This window comes from Electrophorus electricus, chromosome 8, assembly GCF_041902795.1.
Source record: "Electrophorus electricus isolate QZ-2024a chromosome 8, ASM4190279v1, whole genome shotgun sequence".
NCBI lineage: Eukaryota > Metazoa > Chordata > Actinopteri > Gymnotiformes > Gymnotidae > Electrophorus > Electrophorus electricus.
In genome coordinates this window covers 6,659,285-6,681,279 of record NC_137504.1, presented here as the reverse complement: position 1 = coordinate 6,681,279, position 21,995 = coordinate 6,659,285, and the positions used below count along the sequence as shown (strand labels likewise).

At 39.9% G+C, this 21,995-nt stretch overlaps 3 protein-coding genes across 9 annotated transcripts; 1 reads left to right on the top strand and 2 right to left on the bottom strand.

Annotated features, from left to right (window-relative positions):
* Nucleotides 1-118: 118 nt before the first annotated feature.
* On the top strand, nt 119-9,636 carry c6.2 (complement component 6, duplicate 2). 3 transcript variants are annotated; one of them, XM_035527133.2, is made up of 18 exons: nt 119-397; nt 3,567-3,741; nt 3,950-4,106; nt 4,258-4,402; nt 4,491-4,635; nt 4,792-4,930; nt 5,099-5,293; nt 5,552-5,792; nt 5,890-6,012; nt 6,217-6,383; nt 6,542-6,767; nt 6,862-7,030; nt 7,174-7,291; nt 7,517-7,649; nt 7,858-8,052; nt 8,171-8,258; nt 8,597-8,838; nt 9,299-9,636. In XM_035527133.2, exons 2-18 carry the CDS (start codon nt 3,596-3,598, stop codon nt 9,478-9,480), a joined length of 2,811 nt encoding a protein of 936 aa, XP_035383026.2. In that variant the 5' UTR covers nt 119-397; nt 3,567-3,595; the 3' UTR covers nt 9,481-9,636. The 3 variants fall into 3 exon arrangements, with proteins under 3 accessions (XP_035383026.2, XP_081575680.1, XP_081575681.1); XM_081719554.1 differs by lacking the exon at nt 3,567-3,741; XM_081719555.1 differs by lacking the exon at nt 119-397 and having other exon boundaries at nt 3,610-3,741; nt 3,934-4,106.
* c7b (complement component 7b) lies at nt 9,611-15,425 on the bottom strand. Of its 5 annotated transcripts, XM_027012400.3 has the most exons (18): nt 14,970-15,423; nt 14,787-14,836; nt 14,498-14,573; nt 14,212-14,353; nt 13,952-14,096; nt 13,733-13,871; nt 13,514-13,648; nt 12,950-13,193; nt 12,741-12,854; nt 12,461-12,627; nt 12,080-12,308; nt 11,748-11,919; nt 11,571-11,658; nt 11,291-11,423; nt 10,941-11,129; nt 10,568-10,655; nt 10,297-10,478; nt 9,611-10,077 (listed from the first exon to the last, which is right to left on the bottom strand). In XM_027012400.3, exons 1-18 carry the CDS (start codon nt 15,027-15,029, stop codon nt 9,893-9,895), a joined length of 2,538 nt encoding a protein of 845 aa, XP_026868201.1. In that variant the 5' UTR covers nt 15,030-15,423; the 3' UTR covers nt 9,611-9,892. The 5 variants fall into 5 exon arrangements, 4 of the variants coding, with proteins under 4 accessions (XP_026868201.1, XP_081575683.1, XP_081575684.1 ...); XM_081719557.1 differs by having other exon boundaries at nt 14,466-14,573; nt 14,787-15,423; XM_081719558.1 differs by having other exon boundaries at nt 14,466-14,836.
* Nucleotides 15,426-15,451: 26 nt separating this feature from the next.
* Nucleotides 15,452-21,607, bottom strand: LOC113578885 (succinyl-CoA:3-ketoacid coenzyme A transferase 1, mitochondrial; the record flags this gene model as incomplete). The annotated part of the gene is made up of 16 exons (XM_081718988.1): nt 15,452-15,549; nt 16,664-16,765; nt 16,854-16,934; nt 17,047-17,136; nt 17,235-17,310; nt 17,446-17,518; nt 18,595-18,643; nt 18,749-18,843; nt 18,996-19,107; nt 19,240-19,347; nt 19,426-19,486; nt 19,761-19,867; nt 20,063-20,212; nt 20,305-20,440; nt 20,841-20,931; nt 21,499-21,607. Coding segments are annotated over 16 exons (1,506 nt in total), but the record flags the coding sequence as incomplete, so codon positions are not given.
* Between the last annotated feature and the right edge of the window lie 388 nt (nt 21,608-21,995).

The window sequence follows — 21,995 nt, the reverse complement described above, 5'->3', positions numbered from 1 at the left end:
GAGGAGGAATCCCAGCTGTTAGATTTACTGGAAGCTGGTTGGTGGTCTGATGGGTGAGGGGAAGGAAAAGAGAGGGGAGGGAGGGTTGGAAAACAAAGGAGATAAAGAGGGTGCAAAATTTCTCTCTGTAACTTGACTGCTTCTGAGTGGTGTTTAAGTATGCCTACATAGCCCAGACAAAAACAATTCACTTATCTTTCTGCACAGGAAGACAGGAATAAGGAGCATAAAAACAGTGTAAATAAACATTGCCCATCTGTTTATTTGGAAAACAGAAAGGCACATAACATTTCAATCCACAGTCCACTTTGGGTTAAAAAAACGACAAATCTACCGACCTTTTCTCTGGATTTCCCGAGGTCAAGAACAAGAGTTTTGTTGAGATCTGTACTATTTGGTGAGTGACTTATTTTGTGATTTGCATAGCTTTTAGTTGGCTTGTCTAGATCGTAGTTTGGCAGGTAGTTATTAGTTATAAGTGCTAAACTAATTGCTATTAGGATTTTAGAAGTGGTGATGTGTCTATTTGATGTCATAAGTGAAAGAAGCTCAAGACAATGTGCTTGTGGTACAGTGTTTTGGTTTTATAGACTATATTGCTTATATTTGACCAAAGATCACATCATAACTCATATAACTGTAATGAATTATGTATATATTGCTCCTTAACACTGATAATTATTTTACTGTATATTAAATATATGCACATCATGTTGCGATATTACATATGAGTATCAGAACAAGCACAGATTTACACAATATCAGTTAAGAGCAGTAAGAATGTCAGAGATGTGTAAATGATTAGTCTCTTGGTGTTTAATGTTACCTACTCAATTATAGTTTGGGGCTTCCTTACTAGAGTGCTATGAAAAGAAAATTAATAAATAGAAATGGAATAAGAAATACAAGTGTGCAAGTATCCTCTCCAAGATATAAAATTGTAATATTATAGAGTACAATATTTTAAAATATAAAGTGTCTGGCAGTGTATGGTAGTACAATGTTGTTGAAGTATAATGTTGTAAGTATTATACACTACAAAATTATAAATAAAGTGTTGGCAGTATTAAGTAGTCCAACTGCTTAATGTACAAAGTAGCAGCAAAAACAGAACAGTACAGAATGTGGACAGACCCATACTAAATAAGTAACATGGTGACATGAATGATGCCAATCCCTAGAAATGAGGAGGCGAGAATTAAATTGTAAGGTACATTGTCAAGGTTCTGTAGGCAGTGTAGATTACAGCAGTGTGTCTGTGTAAAAGTCAGTTGTGGCAGGCAGATAGTTTATACGGGACTCTTGGTTGGTTCAGGGCCATTATGGCTCTTGGAAGAAGCTATGCCCTTGTCTGGAGGTGCGATCGTAAATGGCGTTCTATCTGCCAGATGGAAGAAGTTCAAATAGATAATGGCATGCATGTATGGCCATTATATGGACCATTTTAGATCATCTGAGATGTGAATGCCCAGGAATCTGAAGCTAAGCACTCTCACCACTCTCTCACCATTGATGGAGATTAGAGCATATTCATCTTTTTGTGAGTTCCTAAAGTAGATGATTATCTCCTTGGTCTTTGCAGTATTGAGTGGCAGGTTGTTCTCTGAGCACCAGCTCATTAGGTTCTGCACCTCTGCTCTGTAGGTTGATTCATCAATTTTGGAGATCAAGCCAATCATGACTGTGTCATCTGCAAATTGATGATGGTGGTGGAGAATGGGGCACAATATATATTCTTGCGGTGTGCCAGTGCTCAGTGTAATGGTGGTGGACAGGTGGGGGCCCAGTCTCAGAGCTTGGGGTGCTCTGACAGAAAGTTCAAGATCCAGTTACATAGTTATGAGCTGAGGCCCAGCTGGTGGAGCTTAGAGATGAGCTTGTTGGGGATGACTATATTGAAAGCAAAACTATAGTCTATGAATAGCATTCTCAGGTATGTGCCCCGTTTTCTCAGGTGAGTCAGGACAGTGTGAAAGCCAGAGAGATTCCATACTCTGTGGATCTGTTAGTTCTATAGACAAACTGGCATGAGTCTAGACAGCCAGGGATAATGGCTTTGATGTGTTGGAGGAACAGTCTTTCAAAGCACTTCATTACGATTGGTGCGAGGGCAACTGGATGATAGCCATTCAGATTGCCAATGTTTGTTTTCTTTGGTACTGGCACTAAGGTGGTAGACTTCATGGACTTGGTGACCATTGCAAGAGACATGTTGAAGATTCCTGTATATACCTTTGCTAGCAGTTCCACACAGTCCTTAAATACCAGTCCTGGAACTCTGTCAGGGCCTGCAGCTTTCTGTGGATTGAAAACACTTGGCAGCATGCACTGTCTGTACTTCATGTGTGCTCAGTTTAAGTACCTCATAATTTCCTGTGTTTGAAATTCTTCTGTGCACCTTTTTCCTGTTTTAGCAACAGAAGAAAGAGTTGGGGTCGTGGGCTAGGGTGACATCATTGTGGGGGCAGTCAGGGCTGCTCTTAGTCACCAATACACTTGATGGCTTGGCACATGCTCCTAGTGTCAGCGCTGCAGAACAGGTCTTCAACACGTTGTCTATAAATGCCTGGGGCCTGTTTTATACCTTTTTTTCAGGTATTCCTAGGGTTCCCAGATTTAAAAGCATTATTGATTGCTTATAAAGGTTTTTGTTCCTCTTTGGTTACCCATGGTTTCTGGTTAGGAAACATCTTTTTCTTGTCCACTGTATCATTATCTACACAGCTGTTCATGTAGAAGAGCACGAAAGCTATATACTCCTCCAGGTCCATCTGCATACCGTAGATAGCCTGTTGTGCAAACATATCATAGTTTGTATGGCCATGCAGTCTTGTAGTTGTGAAGTGGTTCTATCAGGGTATATCTTGACCGTCTTTATTGCAGGTTTGATCTTTTGGATGAGATGTCTGTAAAATGGTGTCAGGAACAGACAGATGATCAGACAGTCCTACGCAGAAAACTTTGTATGAACCCCTGACTTTTATGTACACTTGTTCCAGAGTGTTTGAACCTCGGGTATACTGTATACTGTACTTGCTGATGAAATTTATGTATCACAGATCTTAAATCAACCTGGTTAAAATATCTTGCTACAACGGAAGCACCATCATGATGGACATCGTTTTGTTTACTGTTGGCCAAGTGCAGCTGTGCTAGTGCTATCTTAGCATTAGCTGTCAGAGGAATGTACATAGCCATGATGATAACAACAAAAATTTCCTAAGGCAGATATAATAATATAATAATTTAAACAGTAGATATTCCAAGTCTGATGAACAATAGCTCTCTACTGTTGACATAGATACAGAGCCCCCTGCCCCTGCTCTTACTGGAATCCATTGTTGGGTCTGTATGGTGTAGCGAACAGTGTAGTGACCAAGAGCTTTGAAAATCAGTGTGCAGCAATCCCCCAGAGATCTCTGTGTATTGAGTCTTACTTGATACATCTTGTTATTAAGCGACTAGACATTTGTGGAAAAAAAATGATCTCATGACATGGTAAGTGCCACAGATTTGTTGGTTGTAGGTCTGGTGTTACAATGGAAACACACTCTTCTCTTCTTCAGAATTTTGCCCCAGCAAGTATAGCCTCTCAATGGGTCACAGAAGGTTCCTTCTCATCTCAATCCTCATCTTGGCTTCTGTCACTGCCACCATGTGCTGTTTCTGTGACCACTACCCATGGAGCCCATGGTCTTATTGCACTAGGACCTGTGGTCAGGGGATTCAAGAACGTGCAAGGTAAACTTGATATAAAATAATGGCCATGTACACATCAGTGGGACATGCAGCTGTCTTTAGTTTGTTTGGGACTCCAGGGAGGAGGGAGATGCACTGCTAATTGGCTGATTCCCATGCCACAGAGTTTAGTTACATCAAGACACCAAGTAAAATATAATAAATGAGCATAAGCTAAATAACCTGAAAAAGCAGATTTGCTATTTTGCAGATATGTACAGTATGATGAGCACTGGAACAAGAATAACTGTGGCCAGCTGTGTGAAATTCATGAAAACAGAATGTGTCATGTTGAGGCTTGTCCTATACATTGCCAACTAACTGAGTTTGGACCCTGGTCAGACTGCTCACCATGTGTCAAAAAAATGGTGAGTAAAATGAACTGTGCATGCTTTCCCCCTCTCTCTCTCTCTCTCTCTCTCTCTCTCTCTCTCACACACACACACACACAAACACACACACACACACTTTTTTCTAAATGCGTTATTCTCAGTTCCTAACACATTGTTTATGTTATAGTTCAGGACCCGGTCTGTCCTAAGGCCATCTCAGTTTGGAGGACAAGATTGTAGTGAATCTCTAACGGAAGAAAGGTCTTGTCATCCATCAAAAGAATGTAAAATAGAACCAGTCAACTGCAAGGATAAGTTCACCTGTGACAATGGTACTTCTCTCTCTCCTCTCTTCTCTTTCTGTCTCTTCCTCGATTTCACATTCTTAATGAGTGATATCCTACTTTCGTGTTTTTACAGGCAGATGTATAAAAGCAGTTCTTGAGTGCAATGGCCAGAATGACTGCTTGGACAACTCTGATGAGAAAAACTGTGGAACAGTCAAGCAGGTGTGTGCAACAAGCAGGTTTCATGTCCCTCCTGGCACAGATCTCATCGGTAATGGGTAAGGATCAGTTATTCACATGTTGCAAAACAATATCATGGAGCCGTAATAAGCAACATTATGTGATTAATTAGTCATTCATGAAACTTGTATGGTGAACCAGTCTTACTCACTTCAAATCATGTGAAAGATGATTAAATCTGTCTTTGGATGCAGTTTCGATGCTGTTGCGGAGCAGATGAGGGGGGCAGTTCTGGACAACACCTTCATGGGGGATGAATGTGTTGTAAACCGCAGCAGAGTGAACAGAAAGGTCTACCGAATACCAGCTAACATTGAAAACTATGAGATCAAAGTGAGAAGTTATTTTCTATGCTTGGTGGTACTTGACACACATCTTGTTGAAGCAGAGAGTGGGATTGTTTGAGTTAAATTTATTGTTTTGTTGTTTTTATATTCTGGGCTTTATGTTTATGTAATTTGGTCTTTTGGTTTTGAATGAAGTTTGATTCTCTTCTGGCAGGTGGAACACCTTGAGGATATTACCGAGAATCCGCCAGTAAAAAGTGAAGTGGTCTCCTTGGACAGCCAAAGGTCAGAATCAGGATTCGGTTACGCAGGAAACTTTCAACTTAACATTCCCATTCTGTTGAACATTTTCCGTCACGCTCATCAGTCCAGATCCTTCAAGGAAGAGATCAAATCATTTCAACAAAAGGCAAGTAAATCTATTTATAAAGGCTAGGTTAACCCCCAGACTCTTTCTCATTATGTCATTTTATTATTGATATATTTATGTTAAGATTTGTAAATGTTTTAGCATATTTTAATATTTGAATATTTCACCAAGACACAACTTACATATATATTAACATATGAATAATATAGCTGATTTTTACAATTCTGATACTTGATGTGAAATAAAATTAAGTGGATGCAGTTTACAAAGAATTGTTTTTCCTAATCTGTTTTCCAGGACTCCAGGTTTTTTAGGGTACATCAGGTTATAGCCACATCAACTTTCAGAACAAAACCTTCTGACCTGTATTTATCAGATCCTTTCCTGAAGTTCCTCAACAGTTTACCTCTGGAGTACAACTATGCCCTCTACAGGCAGATCTTTCAGTTGTTTGGGACCCATTATTTTGGCTCTGGTACACTAGGAGGGCAGTATGACCTGCTTTTCCTGTATGATCGTGAAGAGCTCAGAACTCATGGTATCGAAAAGATTTGCAAGTCTCGGAAATTATTATTTGGTTATTATACCTCTCAGTGGGATGATTGTGTACTTACTGTTAATATCTTCCATTTCAGGTTTAACTGAGGAGAAGACTCAAAATTGCATCAAAAAAGAATTTTCCATGTTTTTTTTTGTGTATTTCACAAGATCACATAGCAATAGGTGTGGTACCAACAAGATGACCTCCACATATGAGGGTGATGTTATGTTATATAATTATTAACTATAATCCTATAATCATATAACTATTATCATATCCACTCTCCATTTCAGCCTCTGAATGCATGTTCTGGGCTTCCTCACGTAATAATACAGCAGCATTTAGAACATAACGCATGACACATAACAGAAGTTGTCTTTGTTCCGCATTACTGAACCTCTTTCACGCTGCCGTTCCATAGGCTCATTCCTGCAAACGTCGGAAAAGTCCCTCTCTGTGGTGAAGGGAGGAAGAGCAGAGTATGCTGCAGCTCTGGCTTGGGAACGCAAGGGTGTTCCTCCTGATAACACCACATACAAAGAGTGGATAAAATCCACTATAGACAACCCTACTGTCATAGAATATGAGGTCAGAAGTGTTAGGGTGGATTAACCTTTGCAGAGTAGCCTATACTACTGATTTAAGCAGAGTATTTCATGTTTTCTTGTACAAGTTATGTACAAACTACAGCACAAGTAGGCATGATTATGTTCTGACATACTAAAGGTTCTTTTTGCACTACATAGCTGATGCCCCTGGTGAACCTTGTGCGGGGCTTTCCCTGTGCTGTGACTAAGAGGCGTCACATGCAGAGAGCATTGGCTGAATATTTGACAACCTACGACTCCTGTAAATGTGCCCCTTGCCCAAACAACGCCCGGGCTGCTTTTTCAGGGACAGAGTGTGTGTGTATCTGCCAAACAGGAACCTATGGGTCCAACTGTGAGAAACGAGCAAAGGACTACACTTCAGGTTCCTCATTCATGGCTCCCCTAAACACCATCACAGGAAAATTCTTGTCCTGATACTATGCCACTGATGCATGTTGTCTCTTCTCTTCCTCCAGAGGCCATTGACGGCTACTGGAACTGCTGGAGCCCATGGACCACATGCGACTCCTCCCTAAGGAGACACCGCACGCGTGTCTGCAACAACCCTGCTCCTCAGAGGGGAGGCAAGCCCTGCAAGGGCCCTGAGCACCAGGAGGAAAAGTGTACCATCTCAATTTTCCAAGAGTAGGTGTTCAGTGTCTCTCTGAATCACAGAGGCATGCAGTTCTGGAATATAGAGCTGGGCTTTGTGAAGCAGCAGCAACAGCTTCACACAGGTCCAGGGACCCACAGGTCTTTTCACTTGTTTTTTGTGCTTTTCACTGCAGGCAGAACGTTTGCATTAATGATGATGACTTTGTGACAGAGGGTGAGAGTGAGAGTGTATTGCCTCCAGGAGAGTCTGGCTGTCCCAAACCCAAGCCTCCTCTCAACAGCTATCTGAGGGTCAGAGGGTCATCCAGGAGTCTCCCCACACCACTGCCTCTAACTGCTGCTCTGTTGTAATTTCTTCATTCTGAAGTTCAGATACCCAGGCGAATGCCTACGTAGTCTCTCTAATGTTCAAATACTTTTCTCCAATTTTTCCTACCACCCACTTTCCCTTTGCATATCTGTGACAGTAAGCATTCACCCGAACTTACTCAGTGTTTACTCACTCTCCTGTTTTAGATGAATAAGAGGCAATATAGTTACGGAGACCATGAGGAGTTTGTGTGCTTCACTGGTTTCGAGCTGGATGGGTACGGGCTTATACATTGTCTGTCAGATGGCACCTGGGAGGTGGCTAAGGGCCGCTGTGTCAGTACGTCCATGATAGTCAACCTGAGATAACTACTGGTGGGGTTGTCAAAATTATTGAATTTGACACAGATCATTCCTGATATGTGCCAAACTATAAATGCTACTCCTGAATATATATAAATATTAATGCTTAACAAGAAATACACTGACTATTACAATATAGAGTTTATTATAAGATGACATGCTTTCTTTTTTGTATTTTATTCCAGAGAGGATGTGTTCCAGGCCTGCAGTGTCAAATGACATGAATATAAACCCGAGCAAAGAGGAGTACCGGGTCGGATCCCATATCATGCTGAGCTGCTCCAGCAGTGACATGAGCCTGTCAGGGCCACGGTTCTACACCTGCACCACCACACTCACCTGGGCACCACCCATTCCTTCTAACATACAGTGCAAAGATGGTGCTTTCACTTTTCCAGCCTGACACAGTGTTACTATACTGGCTATTCTTTTTTCTGGGAGCATGCAAAAAAAAAGTAGTTATTTTGTTTTGTTTGTTTGTTTGTTTGTTTACCATAGATAATCCTTTTGTACCTGATAGCAGATGTGGGAAAGGAGAGCACCACGATGGTTTCAGGTGTGTCTGTATACCTCAAGAAGACTGCAGGTAAGAGCCTCACTATAGTTCACATGTAATGCTCATGGTTGCTGGCCCCTCCTGAGTTTTCTGAGGTAGTGCAAAAGTTTGAGTTGGCCAGCCAATTATTAGCTATTTTCATTTCAGATGAGCAGCCACTGTGTCACATTAAATGGCCTTGAATATTTTGGTTGTAATATAATATAATAAATAATACTATAATTACTTTATTTAGCATTGTTTTCCTTATCTTCTTTTTTAGGCTTGAACATGAATAACCCTAAAATGCTCAAATTGGTCTACAGTTATTTAAGAAAAACACAAAATGCATCTTTCGCCTTGTGTGTGTTTGTGTTTGTCTTCTCTAGGAGGTATAACGAAGACTTTTGTGTTTGGGATGCAGCGAAAGGCCGTGCCATTATGATGTCCTTCTGTGCTTTTCATGCTGGGCGTTGCCATGGAGATAAGATATACTTCATGAACAATGGGCCCTGCAAAAGTGACGTGGCTAGTCTGGACTGGGCCAGATTCAGGGCCAGTGTGTCTGAGAAGAGCTCCGTTCAGGAACCCTGTGGATCGGACACCTGTTATGAGTGGGAGACCTGTTCAGGTACACCTGTTCTTATGTTTAACACACTGAATGTTCTTAATCAGGCAATTGGGTAATTTTAGCCTGGAGTGTATCCTTTAATATGTAGTGTTGCTTAGATTTATTGACACGCCAGCAAATATCACTATAGTCACCTAATCTGAAATTGGCTGAAACAATCAAAAACATTTTGGTGCTCATTGTTTTATTGACTTGATTTGCACAGAAAGATGGATTCACTCTTCAGTCACAAGAAGGAAAATGTTTTGTTCCAGTCTTTAAAAATGTTTTAATGTTCTAAACAAAAAGAAATTGCTTTTTTGTTGTTGTTGTTGTTGCTGTTGTGAGTAAAGCTAACAAACACTTGAAGAAACAGCTGTTTATTTTAAAAACTGGGAAACTCTGGTCTCTTGTTGCAGGCAGTAACTACATCCTGCCACTTAACCTAACTTGATACACTCTGCCTCCTTCTTCTCCTCAGCATCAAGTACATGTGCATGCAAGCTTCCCAGAAACTGCTCAAGGAACCAGGAGCAAGCATACTGTTTGAATTTTCTGAGGCTTCAGCGCAAGAAGACCATGAATTTGTGTAACATGGCTGCCATGAAATGCAGTGGTATTGAGTTTGAACTTCTTAATGAAGGTGAATGTAAAAGCTCCTAATTCCTTTCATACTGTGTGGTTACATGGTCAATATTAACTGACCATGAATGTGTATAATGCTGTACACTGATTTAAGATACTGTACTGATGTTATAAATCATATTGGATTTTATATATATATATATATATATATATATATATATATATATATATATATATATATATATATATATAATTTGTACATTTAATTGCTTTGAACTAAATGTGTAACACTGGTCAAATGCATTTCACCAGTTTTTCTGCATTTAATAATTGAAATAGAAAATACAAAACAAAATGTTTATGTACACTCATTACAGCACAATATTTATACACAATTACACATTTTTTATCAACATCAGGAAATAAAATCTATACTTATTAATATAATCATCATCATCATCATCATCATGTAATTATAATCATCTTATAATTACACTGAAATACCTATGGCCGGACAGTTTCCAATGTGAATGATTTTGAGCTCGTTCCCTGAGCATCTCCAGGCCCCTGCCTCACATTCCGTCATAGGTTTGGGTACACCATTCTCCACAGAGACACAGAGATGGGCGGAGCCTTCTAAACATTCCTTTGGGTCTTTACATTTACATTCCGAACCTGGAAACACAGGACAGCCTTCAGCTCTCAGAGGCACAGTAATACCTTTTCTGCATAGTTCACTGGCTGTAGTGTACATATTTAGTACAATTCACCTGAATTAATATTATTTAATATAATAAAATGGATAACATAATTTATATTCAGAGTCAGTTTTATCATATTTTAAATGGTAATAGAATAAGCAAGACTTGGCAAGACAAAAACAAAAGCTCTTACCATCGCATTCCTCCCATGGCTGGCAGTCTTGACAGGATGTGAATTTAGTCTCTGGCCAATTACATGCATTGTACTGGAGCAGAGAGAATGTCTTCCCCAGACACTGCAGGGCTCCTAGTTGACAAAGGCCCATTCTGTTTGCCTGGCCAGGACGCACGGAGGCACATACCTCCAGAGAGGGTCTGAAAAGCAAGACAATAGGCAAGAACTTTATGTACTTTGTTTATATGCTCTGTTTTGGGCATACAGTGTTCACTGGATCCACACTTACTGGCATTCATATGGCATTTTGCACACACACTGCCCCATGCCAGGTTTTTCCCATGACTTGCACACCAGACTTGGCTGAGTGTGGACCACTGTAACACACATTTAATTAGGGTGAGAGGAAATGGGAAAAGATTGTATTTCCTATGGTTATTAGATCACAAAGAACAATCCAAAATCACAACAAAACAGGATAATTGACAATTGAATAAACTTTAGCAGGACACTAGCAGCAGCAGTGTTATCTGAGTGCCAATTATTTAGGATCAGTTTGGTAGAGACAGATGGGCCTCATCCTTGCATTAAAAAACATTTTCAGCAGAGTTTAGTCCAAGCAGAGGCTTTGTGGCCACAGACACCCAGCCCAGAGTCTTTACCTGCACTGCATTTAAAATTGTTGGGTGCTGGAGACCAGGTGAGGCTGGCACGGCAGGTGATCTCTGGCTCTCCTTCCTGCTGCATCCCATTGGGGCACGACAGGGACATGCTTTCTCCTATCAGGTAGGTCTGCTTCAGGGGTGTGGCAATGACTTGACTCAGGAGAAGTGGAGCATCACATGAAGCCCCTGGCAAACATCACACCTATTATATCTCAATTTATACTCATTGACTTACACACTGAAGTGCACCATTAATGTTCAGTTGATGTTGAAGTAAATTGGGTACTGATAGATGTCAGAGTGAAAAACATCCAGTCACCCACTTTATTGCTGTTCTGATGACTTACTCCTACACTCTACTGCTCCTCTCCTCCAGTTTAGGATCTCTGTACATTCTGCAATAGGGTCTCCAACATGGTAATATCCATCAATGCAGGAGTATTCAATTTTACTGCCCACTGGATACACATTTTGGGGGTTCTGAACAAACAATAAAAAGGTATGTGAGAAGAGGTTTAGTAATTAGTAAAAATAGTTAAAAGATTTGTGTGTTTGAGTGTTTGTACAAAAATCAGTTTCAGAGCCACACTATTAACCTGATATGCCACATGCAAAGGAGAAACTCACCAGAACAAATCCATTTATCAAGGGAGGTGGAAACTTGCATGACTTCACTGGGGTCAAAGTGGGGTCAAAGCAGTGTGGCTCCATAAATCTAAAATGTCAGTGACAGTAATTAGTCTAAGGGCAAAGTGCTATGATTATACATATGAATGGACATGCTAAGAATGCTCATTGTCACACCTTAAGTGGTCAAGATCTGGGTCCTCACAGGCTTTCTGCTCAACAGAAGGACCAATACAATGCTTGCCTCCATTTCTTGGTTCGGGATTATTACATGTGCGAGTCCTTGACTTCTGACCATGAGAACAAGCCCCCCAGGCTGACCAGCAACCCCAACCTCCATGAACCACTCCTACAAGAGCACAACCATTTTCACATCAGCCCTCAAAAACATTAACGGATAAGATTAATACACAACTAATAAACTGAAAACATTTTTTTCTGAACTTTCGCAGGAAGGAAAAAAACTCGCCATGCTGCAGGTTTATAAGCCTGTTTGTAAGGAATCCTACCGGGCTGTTCCCCGAGTACATGGCCAGTCTGGCAGGCAGTGCCGCTGGTGTCAGGTCGGCATGCACAGGTACACACTCCATTACTCAGCACAGGCGTGCCGTTGTTCTGACATGGCCTGCAGTGACAGGGGCTCTGCTCTTCTAGGAAAGACTCCAGTGCCCTCTTTAGGTGGAACTTCTTCAGGCTTGCACATGGTACCTCCTTTACCAGCTCATATATAGGTCTCAACTGAGAATATTCAAACAAAACAAAGTACTATAAATATAAGTTGTGTTGGTAAGATTAAAAACGTTCCAAGCAAAACAGCAGTCACAAATTCACTCTCCTGACTATGATGAGGAAGTAATCTGGTATTTTAGATTAAATTAATTTAGACCCACCTTCTGTTTGATAATTTGAGGATAGTCCTTCACCGAGCCAGCCCACTTGGAGTACATTGCTTGGTTATGGTCAGGGTGTTCCAGATCCAGATGGCTCAAACCAGCCACGTAAGCAGCATAGCCTCCAATTATATGGGTCTTCACAGGCATTGTCTGACTACCTTGTTCTGTGAAACAATATCAATACTGCTCAAGGAAATATGCAGAAAATTATTATTTTTTTAGATTCTTTGTGTTCTTTGTAAACAGTAAAATGTAGCAATGTCAATGGCAAACTTACCAGTGGAGCTCTTAATCGACTGAATGAGTTTTTCACATTTTGTTGTGGTCTTTTTTCGGAACAGACGTCTCTTTACACGTGTAATACACTGGTGGAAATCAGTGTCTGTTTGACCTATATTTCAAATAAAGAAAAAAATTGTAGCTGTTGTAGACACATTCCCACAGGTTATGCCATATTCCACAGAAACAGGTTTAAATTGCACATACTCATCTTTCTTAAAAAATTTGAGTCAAACTCCAGCAGTGCCTGGTACTGTCCACCCAGGGAGCCCTCAGCTATGTAGTGAGTACCATAGAGTTGCAGCAGGGAGTGGTAAGCCACAGGCTCATAGGTGCTGGGCAGAGCTGACAGAGCCTTCCAGAACTCTTCAGAGAGGGTGAGGTACTCAGGGACATTATTTTGGAACTGCGCTACCTCCACTTCATTTTTAATGATCAACAAATGGTAGCCCTGAGGAAACAATGTTAGAATTTACCTTAAACAATGTTAGAATTCAACTTAACAGATAGGTAGTCATGTCAATGTTTCTAAAATTTATGTGAGCATAGTAGGACCATTGTTCAGTTTCATAGCTGTTATGATTAACAGTGAAAGATAGCTGAGTTGGAACATTTCCACCTCCAAAGACAGAAGCATTACAACCTTCAGTCTTCCTGTACTATGTCAATAACTCCTACACAGCAATGAGCAACTCTTTGGTGTTACACTCGTTCTATGCTGGATTTTAAAAAATAATAAAATAAAAATCGCCAGTGGTAATATTTGCTTACCTTGTCCTTCTTCAGTTCACTGTGAAAGGTTTTGTGGTCATGACCTCCTCTGATTCTATATCTCTCCTCCACATGCTTGATATAGGACCAGGAGCTGTTGTAGAACTCTTCACTAAAGTCTTCCTGAACACCAACCTAAGGAAAAAAAAAAACAACCTTTGATGAAGATACACTGTAGATGCTACTTATTCAAAGAACCTCTTGTCTATACTTGCTTACCTGAAAGCTGTATCTGAGGATACTCTGTGGGAGTCTGTAAAAGTCTCTGTGGTCCCCACTAAACACTTTCCTGCACTGGCCGCCAAAGCTCATTGTGTTAATAACACCAGCTTTCAGCTTGCCTCTTATTATGTCAACCCTGTGAAAGACAACAAACATCATACACTAGTTTTTCATATATGTCCAATCCCTTGGGTTATAATAACTTGGGTGTCTTACCCTTTTCCAGTGAGATCAGAATTAGGTGGAGTCTTGTGCACATTACACACTATAGTGCTGGATTGGGTACATCGCTGCTCATCAAGGCCATCCTCCTCACAGTCCTGATCTCCATTACACACCAGAGAAGGATTGATGCACTGACCTACACATACACCCTGAGGTTATATAGGAGCTAATATTAACTAACCTAGCAACTTACTGATTTCTCTCTTATCAAAAAAAATATTTTGTCATAAAGTTAATGATATATCAAGTACCAGAAGTACAGCGGAACCGATCTCCACAGCCTACTTCAAGGGGACAGCTCTTCTTAGGCACACAGGCTTGTCTTTGAAAGGCTTCTCCCACACAAGCACTCCCTCCAAACTGAGGGAACACTTCTATTGAACGCGTTCGAACCTGAAACAACAATAAACAATAAACAATAAACGCGTTCGAACAATAAAACGCGTTCGAACAATAAAACAAGAAAATGCACATACTGGATTCGTGGCTTAATGTCAGTATTTACAACAGTGAAAGGTTCCGCTTGTTTCATTCCACCTGTGTTTTGGTGCAGCCATCACACTCCGACCAGTCTCCATAAGGTCCCCATCTGCAATTCAGTGGTGCATCACACCTATCCAAGTAAATGTGAAAAAAATGATCCACTCACCATGTATCCATTTCTGCCCACATTTTTATCAAGTGTTAGCTACAACCAGCAATACGGCGAAATACTGAACGTAAGACGTCATCATTTAATGTGATGCAAATTATGTTTTGTTTCATGCTAGTGTTAACATGGTTTGTAAATGCAAGTGACTAAACATGGTTATCACAGAGCACTTACCTAGCAAGCAACACAGAGGTGAGCAGGACTAACAGACTAGGCAATAAAAACTGGAAGTACATACGAGATATTAATAAATCGCTTTTCATTCTTTAGTCACTTACAAATATCTAATAACACTCTTTTACTGTTTCATGTACATGATTATTTTTGTGTATTTTAGCTAGAGCTATTTGTTCTTACCTTCATGCTGTAGGCCTGAAACTCTTTTCTCTGACTGGAACAGAGAGAGGCCAAGCTCATATAGCACAGATGAAGGGATTACTCAATTCAGACTCTGTGCTCTCTGAAACTCCCACATGACCTAATGTCTGCATGGTCTTGCCAGAGCAAGCCTACAGACAGGCAGTGTGTAGAAAACTAACACCAGCATAATGTTACACTTTGACCTTCTCTAAAAAGTGGTCATTTCCAGTACATAAGCCCAGCATTTGTTTGTTGAAAAAAAACAGCTGATGTGATATTTTGCCATATTAGGAGTATGATTAAATGATGTTTTGCCCAAAACTATTTGGAACACCCAGCCCCTTTGGCTAAGGAATGTTGTGCAATTGTGCAATAATATTTGAGTGAGTGAGTGAGTGAGAGAGAGAGAGAGAGAGAGAGAGAGAGAGAGAGAGAGAGAGAGAGAGAGAGAGAGAGAGAGAGAGAAAATTCTACTCGCCCTCGCGGTCTGTTTCCTTTGAGGTAGGGTCTTCTACCAGAGGTCTGAGAGCTTGAGGGTGCTGCATAGTATATTAGCTGTTCCCAGGACTGCATTCTTCTGGACAGAGATCTCAGATGTTATTCCCAGGATCTGTTGGAGCTATTCTCCCGGTTTGTGGATCACAGCCCCTAGTGCTCCAATTACCATGGGAACCACAGTTGCCTTCATCCTTCACCTTTTTTTTAAATCTCTTCTGTCAGCCCTTGGTATTTCGCTAACTTTTTGTTCCTTGTTCCTGATGTTTCTATGGTTCAGGGTAAATTTATTATATATATATATATATATATATATATATATATATATATATATATATATATATATATATATATATATATATATATATACACATACACAGAGAGAGAGAGAGAGAGAGAGAGAGAGAGAGAGAGAGAGCAAATAGCACTGCAATTTACATAGGTAAATAAAAGTACTATACATTGTCTACACGTTTAAGCACATTATAATTTTTTTATTGACCAAAAGCACATTAGCCAACAATCCCAGGAAACTGAAATAGTTAACATGCCAAGAGGATCGGTGTATTAAACTACAATCAAACATGTCTTAATATCATATTATTGACAGTGGTTACTGAGATTATTACAGATGAGGTAGATGATAGCTCATAAGTTTGTCTGGCAGTTTATCATTGCACTGTGAAGATAATCATTGTATACAGGTTCTTGGACCTCTGGGCATGTTTGAATTAGCGCACCTAAGTGGCTCCAATTCCAGGACTGATATTCATATGTGATATGTGAGAGATATATATACATATATATATATATATATATCATATTTGCTGCATTGGCCTTAAGGTTTGGGATATCTGAAAATAATTCAAAAAGACATTTCAAAATGGATGTGTTCCTAGGTCAAGTAGTTCCACAAATGCTTTAAAAAACAATAAACAACAATTAAAACACAATAAGAGAGACAGAGAAGAGGAAATTACTAATAGGACGTGCTTTTCCAATGCCACAATTGCTGAAAGAGTGTTCTTTCTTTATTATGTGAGTCATGCTTAATTGACTAATAATAAGATATTTTTGGGAACTATGAAGCACAGATTAAACAGATCTTACTTTAGGCAATCTATCTTCTGTACAGCAAATACAATAATGCATGCACAGCATGTAGCAAGCACTTCAGTGTGATCACTCAGGCTTACCTCAAAATCCACCCCAGTATAGGCAATGATATCATCTGGACTTAGCCGCTCGCAAATTTCAATGAGAGCGAGTCCTTTGGTCTTGTCTACATCAAATACTGCCTGTCTCAAAATAATTAATTTTTATTCAGCTTCCTTTTAAATATCTAAGATATATTCATAGAGCAGCATTCCCCTGAAAGGGTTTCACCTTTTCAGTGATGATGCAATCAACACACTGCTTTCCGGTCAGGGGCAGTGTGCACTTCTCTAGGATTTTGTGCTTCCCACCCTGTAAATTTACAAATGGGATGAGGCTCAAGCATGACTTCATAATGCTGCATATCTCAAGGCAATAGAGGAAGACTCTTCAGTGAAAGAGCAAGATACACAGTGCAGAGTACCTTGGTTGAGTGCTCCATGGTAATGACTACTTTGGTCCCAGCACTAGAGACCAGGTCCATAGCCCTGCCCATGCCCTTCACCATCTTGCCCTGTGAGAAGAGCACAGGAGTACCAGCCAATCACCCGCCTACTGCAAGGCGTGAATCAGAGCTGAGCAATTCATAAGAGCCAAAACAGAAGCTCATACTGGGATCATCCAGTTACCCAGGTCCCCATACTTAGACACCTGCATTGCCCCAAGCATAGTTAGGTCAATGTGACCGCTGGAAAGCAAGAGGGTAGAAAACAGAACAAATCCCATTTTCTGATCTGATTTTCATTAAAATTTCAAGTTGCAGCCTAACATGGTGTACTACACATGCAATTTGGATGCAGGCAAAAATAAGGCTCTAACTCACCCCCTGATCATTCCAAAAGATTCATCACTGGAAAAATAGGAAGCCCCTGGAAGAACAGTGACTGTCTCCTTACCTGTGGTAAAGATTGAGGGGTTGCATGTTACAACAGAACCACCAAAAAGAAAAGAAAAAGAAATGCAACTTTGAAGAAACTAAATAAAAGTAACAAAGGCAGCTACACCAGTGATTCATTTAGGTTGAATGCCAATTAAGAACATATTGTAACTAAATTATTTAATATGTTAAGAGGAACATTCCTGAAAATCAAAATATACCAAACACAGACAGAAAACACTGCCCAAAACAAACCCTCAGATGAAAACAGACACTTAACAAGATTTATTAAACACCACAATACTATGGCTTCAGTTATTACCATAGATTAGAATCAGCCATTCTGTAATCTGAAAACAGTAGCACCAAACAAAGCCTCAACATTGTATAATATTGCATAATGTGGTCATCTTTCACCTTTTTTCCTTCATTCAGGCACATTTGGAGATGGCCAAAACATGCGTTCAACCCATAATGTGTGCTGCTAGCTGTTAAAAATGGTACTGGATACATAACGATATGAATAGTCTTCCTGTGGGTCTCAATAGGTCTGATGACTCCAATGCATGGTCATATAAAGGCCAAGGAATAGGAAGTTATTTTACAAAACCAGCTGCATATACCATGATGATCCCGTATTCCAAGATAACTTCTAAACAAAACTCAAGAATGGTTTCATGAAGATCAGAATGAAGTCAAATGGTTTCCGTTGCTTCATCGAGTCATTGGTGATCCAGGGTGGGAAGTTCTGGAGTGCAGAGTGGAAAGTACAGTTCCTTCACCCCTCAAAGAGAAGGAGATTTTTCTTTCTAAAGGAATGGTCCAGTACTTCACACCACATAGCTGGCTTCCATGATAGCATTACAAGGTGAGCTGGAGCTTTTCTGAAGGCAAGCGTTGGGCCTACTCCTAATATTAGGGATTTGATTTTACTGTCATATTTTGTTATTTATTAACATTATTAGTTAATAAATTCATAAAAGGTTATGGCAGAGACTGAAAAACACAAAACAAATATTTAGAAAAGAGAAGTCAAGAATAATACTATATGGTTACTGAATGCAGTGAGTAATTAACCTTAAAGAAAATTAATACCTGCATTGATGATCTTGGGATCCACCTCAATCTCTGTGGGATAAGGACCCTACAGTAAAGGTTCCAAAATATTATACTACAGCAAAATGGAGGGAATGTTCTTGTAACCTTTCGTTCCTTCACTGTAGGTTCTGTTTATGGGGATGAAGCTCACCAGTCCTAAAATGCCATTTTCACTTTGTAGATGGACAGTGATTTCAGGGCTAATATAATTGCTGGCCAACATGGGAATCCCAATCCCCAGGTTAGCTTCACAAGCAAGCAGTCAAGGGAATAGGCATTTGGAAGTAGGTGAAAAAAATACTTGCCACACTTCAAATTTATAGAGTAATTTTCAAGCTTACAGCCTAAGATCAAAGGGTTCCTTATTGTTTAACTTGTTTTCTGCATCTGAAGGATACCATACATCCCATCACAAAACTCCAGGGCTGCACGACGGATGATCCTCTCTCTTGTTCTGTCTGAGTCCTTGCTATTGGGATTCACTGTCTGTGATGACCAAAATATCATTTTCTGCATATATACAAACCAAAGAAATCCTTAAATATAACTCCTGTTTGTGAGCATTTAAACACAAATGGAGAAATACAGCTTTAGAAATGTAGGTATGTTCTTTTACACTTCAGTAATCTTAATATTTCTTGCCTCTATTCTCTGCTCATAACTTGCCGCTTTCACCACCCGATCTATGTAGATACTAGGTATATGAATGTCCTCTGCAGCAAAACTCCCAACATCAACAATCTCCTCCACCTGTGGACCAAAAGACCTCATCTGAGCATATGCTTATAAACGAGAGACTAGAAAACAAAAGTGAAATACAACACAAACCTCCACTATTGTTACTTTAGCCGCCTTACACATGGGCTGACTGAAGTTCCGGGCTGTTTTCCTGCAATTGCAGTATTCACCAAAACCTGAGGTCAGTGATGTCACTTATGAAAAAAGTAGCAATGCCGCTTATTACTGGTGTGCATAAATATACTGACCTCTTGTGGACATTAAAGACAATTACCATTAAGGGGAAATTACTGTTTAGAAACTACTTCAACAATGTGCTATAAAGATGTTTTGTAATCTGGGGTCCTTTGGGACTTAAGCTTTTAACACATCTTAAAAATGTGATTTCTATAACCTCCCAAATGCAGTTCATTATAACAAATTACCTAAACACAAGATTTCCTGCCTTGTCACATTTCCAGGCCTTTACAAGGGCAAAGTCACCAGTAATTGCTTTTTCCATGACAAAGTGCCTCCCATTGAACTCCCGAACCTGTACCCAAAAATGACACAACAAGGTCAAGGAGCTCGCTACGATTGATTCCAAACAATAGGAAAATGAACAATACTCTGGTTCTGTATCTCACACTTATTGTTCCATTTGACTCTATACAGTATATTCTATTATTACTACAAATCAAAGTTTAGAAATGTTAGTTAGTTACAACTTTATAAACTGGCACTGCACCTCTCTCTTCTCACTGGCAATAGCCACGCTGCCATCTCTGTAATATTTGATGGGCGAGCCCCCCTCCTGGATCAGTGTACCATACCCTGTGGCAGTGAAGAATGCTGGAATACCTGCACCACCTGCCCATATCCTCTCTGCCAATGTGCCCTATAAGACAGTTAAGGATATGAGTTAAATAAAACAGGTGAGCGTAAAAAGTAGATGAGGACAAAAAGACAGTTCTGTCACAGGTCCCCTACCTGAGGAATGAGCTCCACTTCCAGGTCTCCAGATAGGTACTGCCTTTCAAACTCTAAATTCTCTCCAACATAAGAAGAAATCATCCGCTTAATCTGTTTGGTCTTTAGGAGCAGACCCAGGCCAAAATTATCCACCCTGATTTCACATAACAATAGAGAGGGATTTAACAAAAACAGCAAAAATCATACTTACTATACTCAAATGCTGGGAGCATTGCTACAAAAACAGGCAACTCTGTAAGTCTTAATATAGAACAAGCTTTAAAACTTTATAATTACTGTAATTTTTACACCACTGGATAACTTTTTTCCCTGTAACATTTTTATAGATCTGCACACGTTGCTCTCTCTCTCTCTCTCTCTCTCTCTCTCTCTCCTGCAGATCCCTGTTTCCTGTCTTCAGTCTGGTCCAAGCTATTTCCCTTTCATATTGTGTAACCTACTTGTACAAGAACCCACTTTAAAGAGCAAACTAAAGACATATTGTAATAACACAGTGTTCTTGTACTAAGACAATACAGATTAATTACTTGTACCCAGCATTATTGCTAACAGCTGTGAGGTGTTTCACTCCTGTTTTCAAAAGACTGCTGATGAGGTTCTCTGGTATGCCACACAAACCAAAGCCTGGAAAGGTCAAAATAGGAACAATCTGTGTCCATGTGTGTACATCCTTGTTAAACCTAATACATTGTTCTTTTTCCCATAGATCCTGGGTTCTCAATCATAAGCAGTTTAAGAATTCCATCCTTTCAAAACATATGCCTTTGAGGGACATAACAAAACTTTCCCTCACACCTCTCACACTGTTGTCTTCTGACCACAGGAATAATTTCAGTGCATTTAAGCATTTAAGGTTGGAATGTAATGTAAAAAACAAACAAACAAAAACCCAGAAACCCACAAAAATTCAGGAAAGTATCTAATCCAATCTCTATTCATTCTCTTTAAAGGTCAACATAATAATGTTACCACCAGATCAAGCGAGTTCAGGTTTATTAGTACAGTCAGTAAAATAAGCCCATCTTTGTTGTGATTAATAATGAAAGAAACACTTCTGACAAACAATAGGACACACACACAAAAAAAAAAAAAATCACATATGATGTTTTCAGTGTGCAAAGAGGTGTACAGAGTTCAGTTAATTAATTGAAGCTTTTGATGTTTCAAAAGCCACTGAGTTTGTACACAGACCTCCAACCAACAGAGTGGAGCCATCTGGAATGTCCTGGACTGCTTCTGTTGGGCTGCTGTAAAAGCACACACTTCTGGAGTGGGAGGTGGTAAACAAGGAGCCAGAGCATTCCTATGGTGCAACACGATACACAGGGCCTTCAGAGATATCAGGGTGAAAAAGAAGCTTGTTTCTATATTACTGTGTAAAGCAAAAATATCCAAGTTGAAAGCTTTTTAATGGTAACATGTTTCTTGTCGATAATCAGCTTCATGTGGCTTTATTCTGAAAGTAGATAACTAAAAGTAGAAATGTTTTATTTACAAAGGGATGGTGGATAAAATGCGGAAAAGTAACAGGTGCCTTGGGTCTTTGATAAAATAGAAAGACACGGTTTCATGATTGGCAGAACTCCAAAAGCCCAATGTGGCAATGTGGACATAATGTGTGCTCCTGCAAACAAAATGGCTGTTTGAGCAGTGAATCAATACTCTGACATTAGTACAGCAAATCCCTC

What these genes read in the sequence shown, in the direction of transcription:
- c6.2 (XM_035527133.2), top strand. Translation starts at nt 3,596, where the DNA reads ATGGGTCACAGAAGGTTCCTTCTCATCTCAATCCTCATCTTGGCTTCT. An exon ending in GGGATTCAAGAACGTGCAAG is followed by an intron (nt 3,742 to 3,949) that starts GTAAACTTGATA and finishes GCTATTTTGCAG; the next exon opens with ATATGTACAGTATGATGAGC. An exon ending in TCAAATCATTTCAACAAAAG is followed by an intron (nt 5,294 to 5,551) that starts GCAAGTAAATCT and finishes TCTGTTTTCCAG; the next exon opens with GACTCCAGGTTTTTTAGGGT.
- c7b (XM_027012400.3), bottom strand. Translation starts at nt 15,029, where the DNA reads ATGAGCTTGGCCTCTCTCTGTTCCAGTCAGAGAAAAGAGTTTCAGGCC. An exon ending in TCCTCAGATACAGCTTTCAG is followed by an intron (nt 13,649 to 13,732) that starts GTAAGCAAGTAT and finishes TTTTTTCCTTAG; the next exon opens with GTTGGTGTTCAGGAAGACTT. An exon ending in TGTACTCGGGGAACAGCCCG is followed by an intron (nt 11,920 to 12,079) that starts GTAGGATTCCTT and finishes GTGCTCTTGTAG; the next exon opens with GAGTGGTTCATGGAGGTTGG.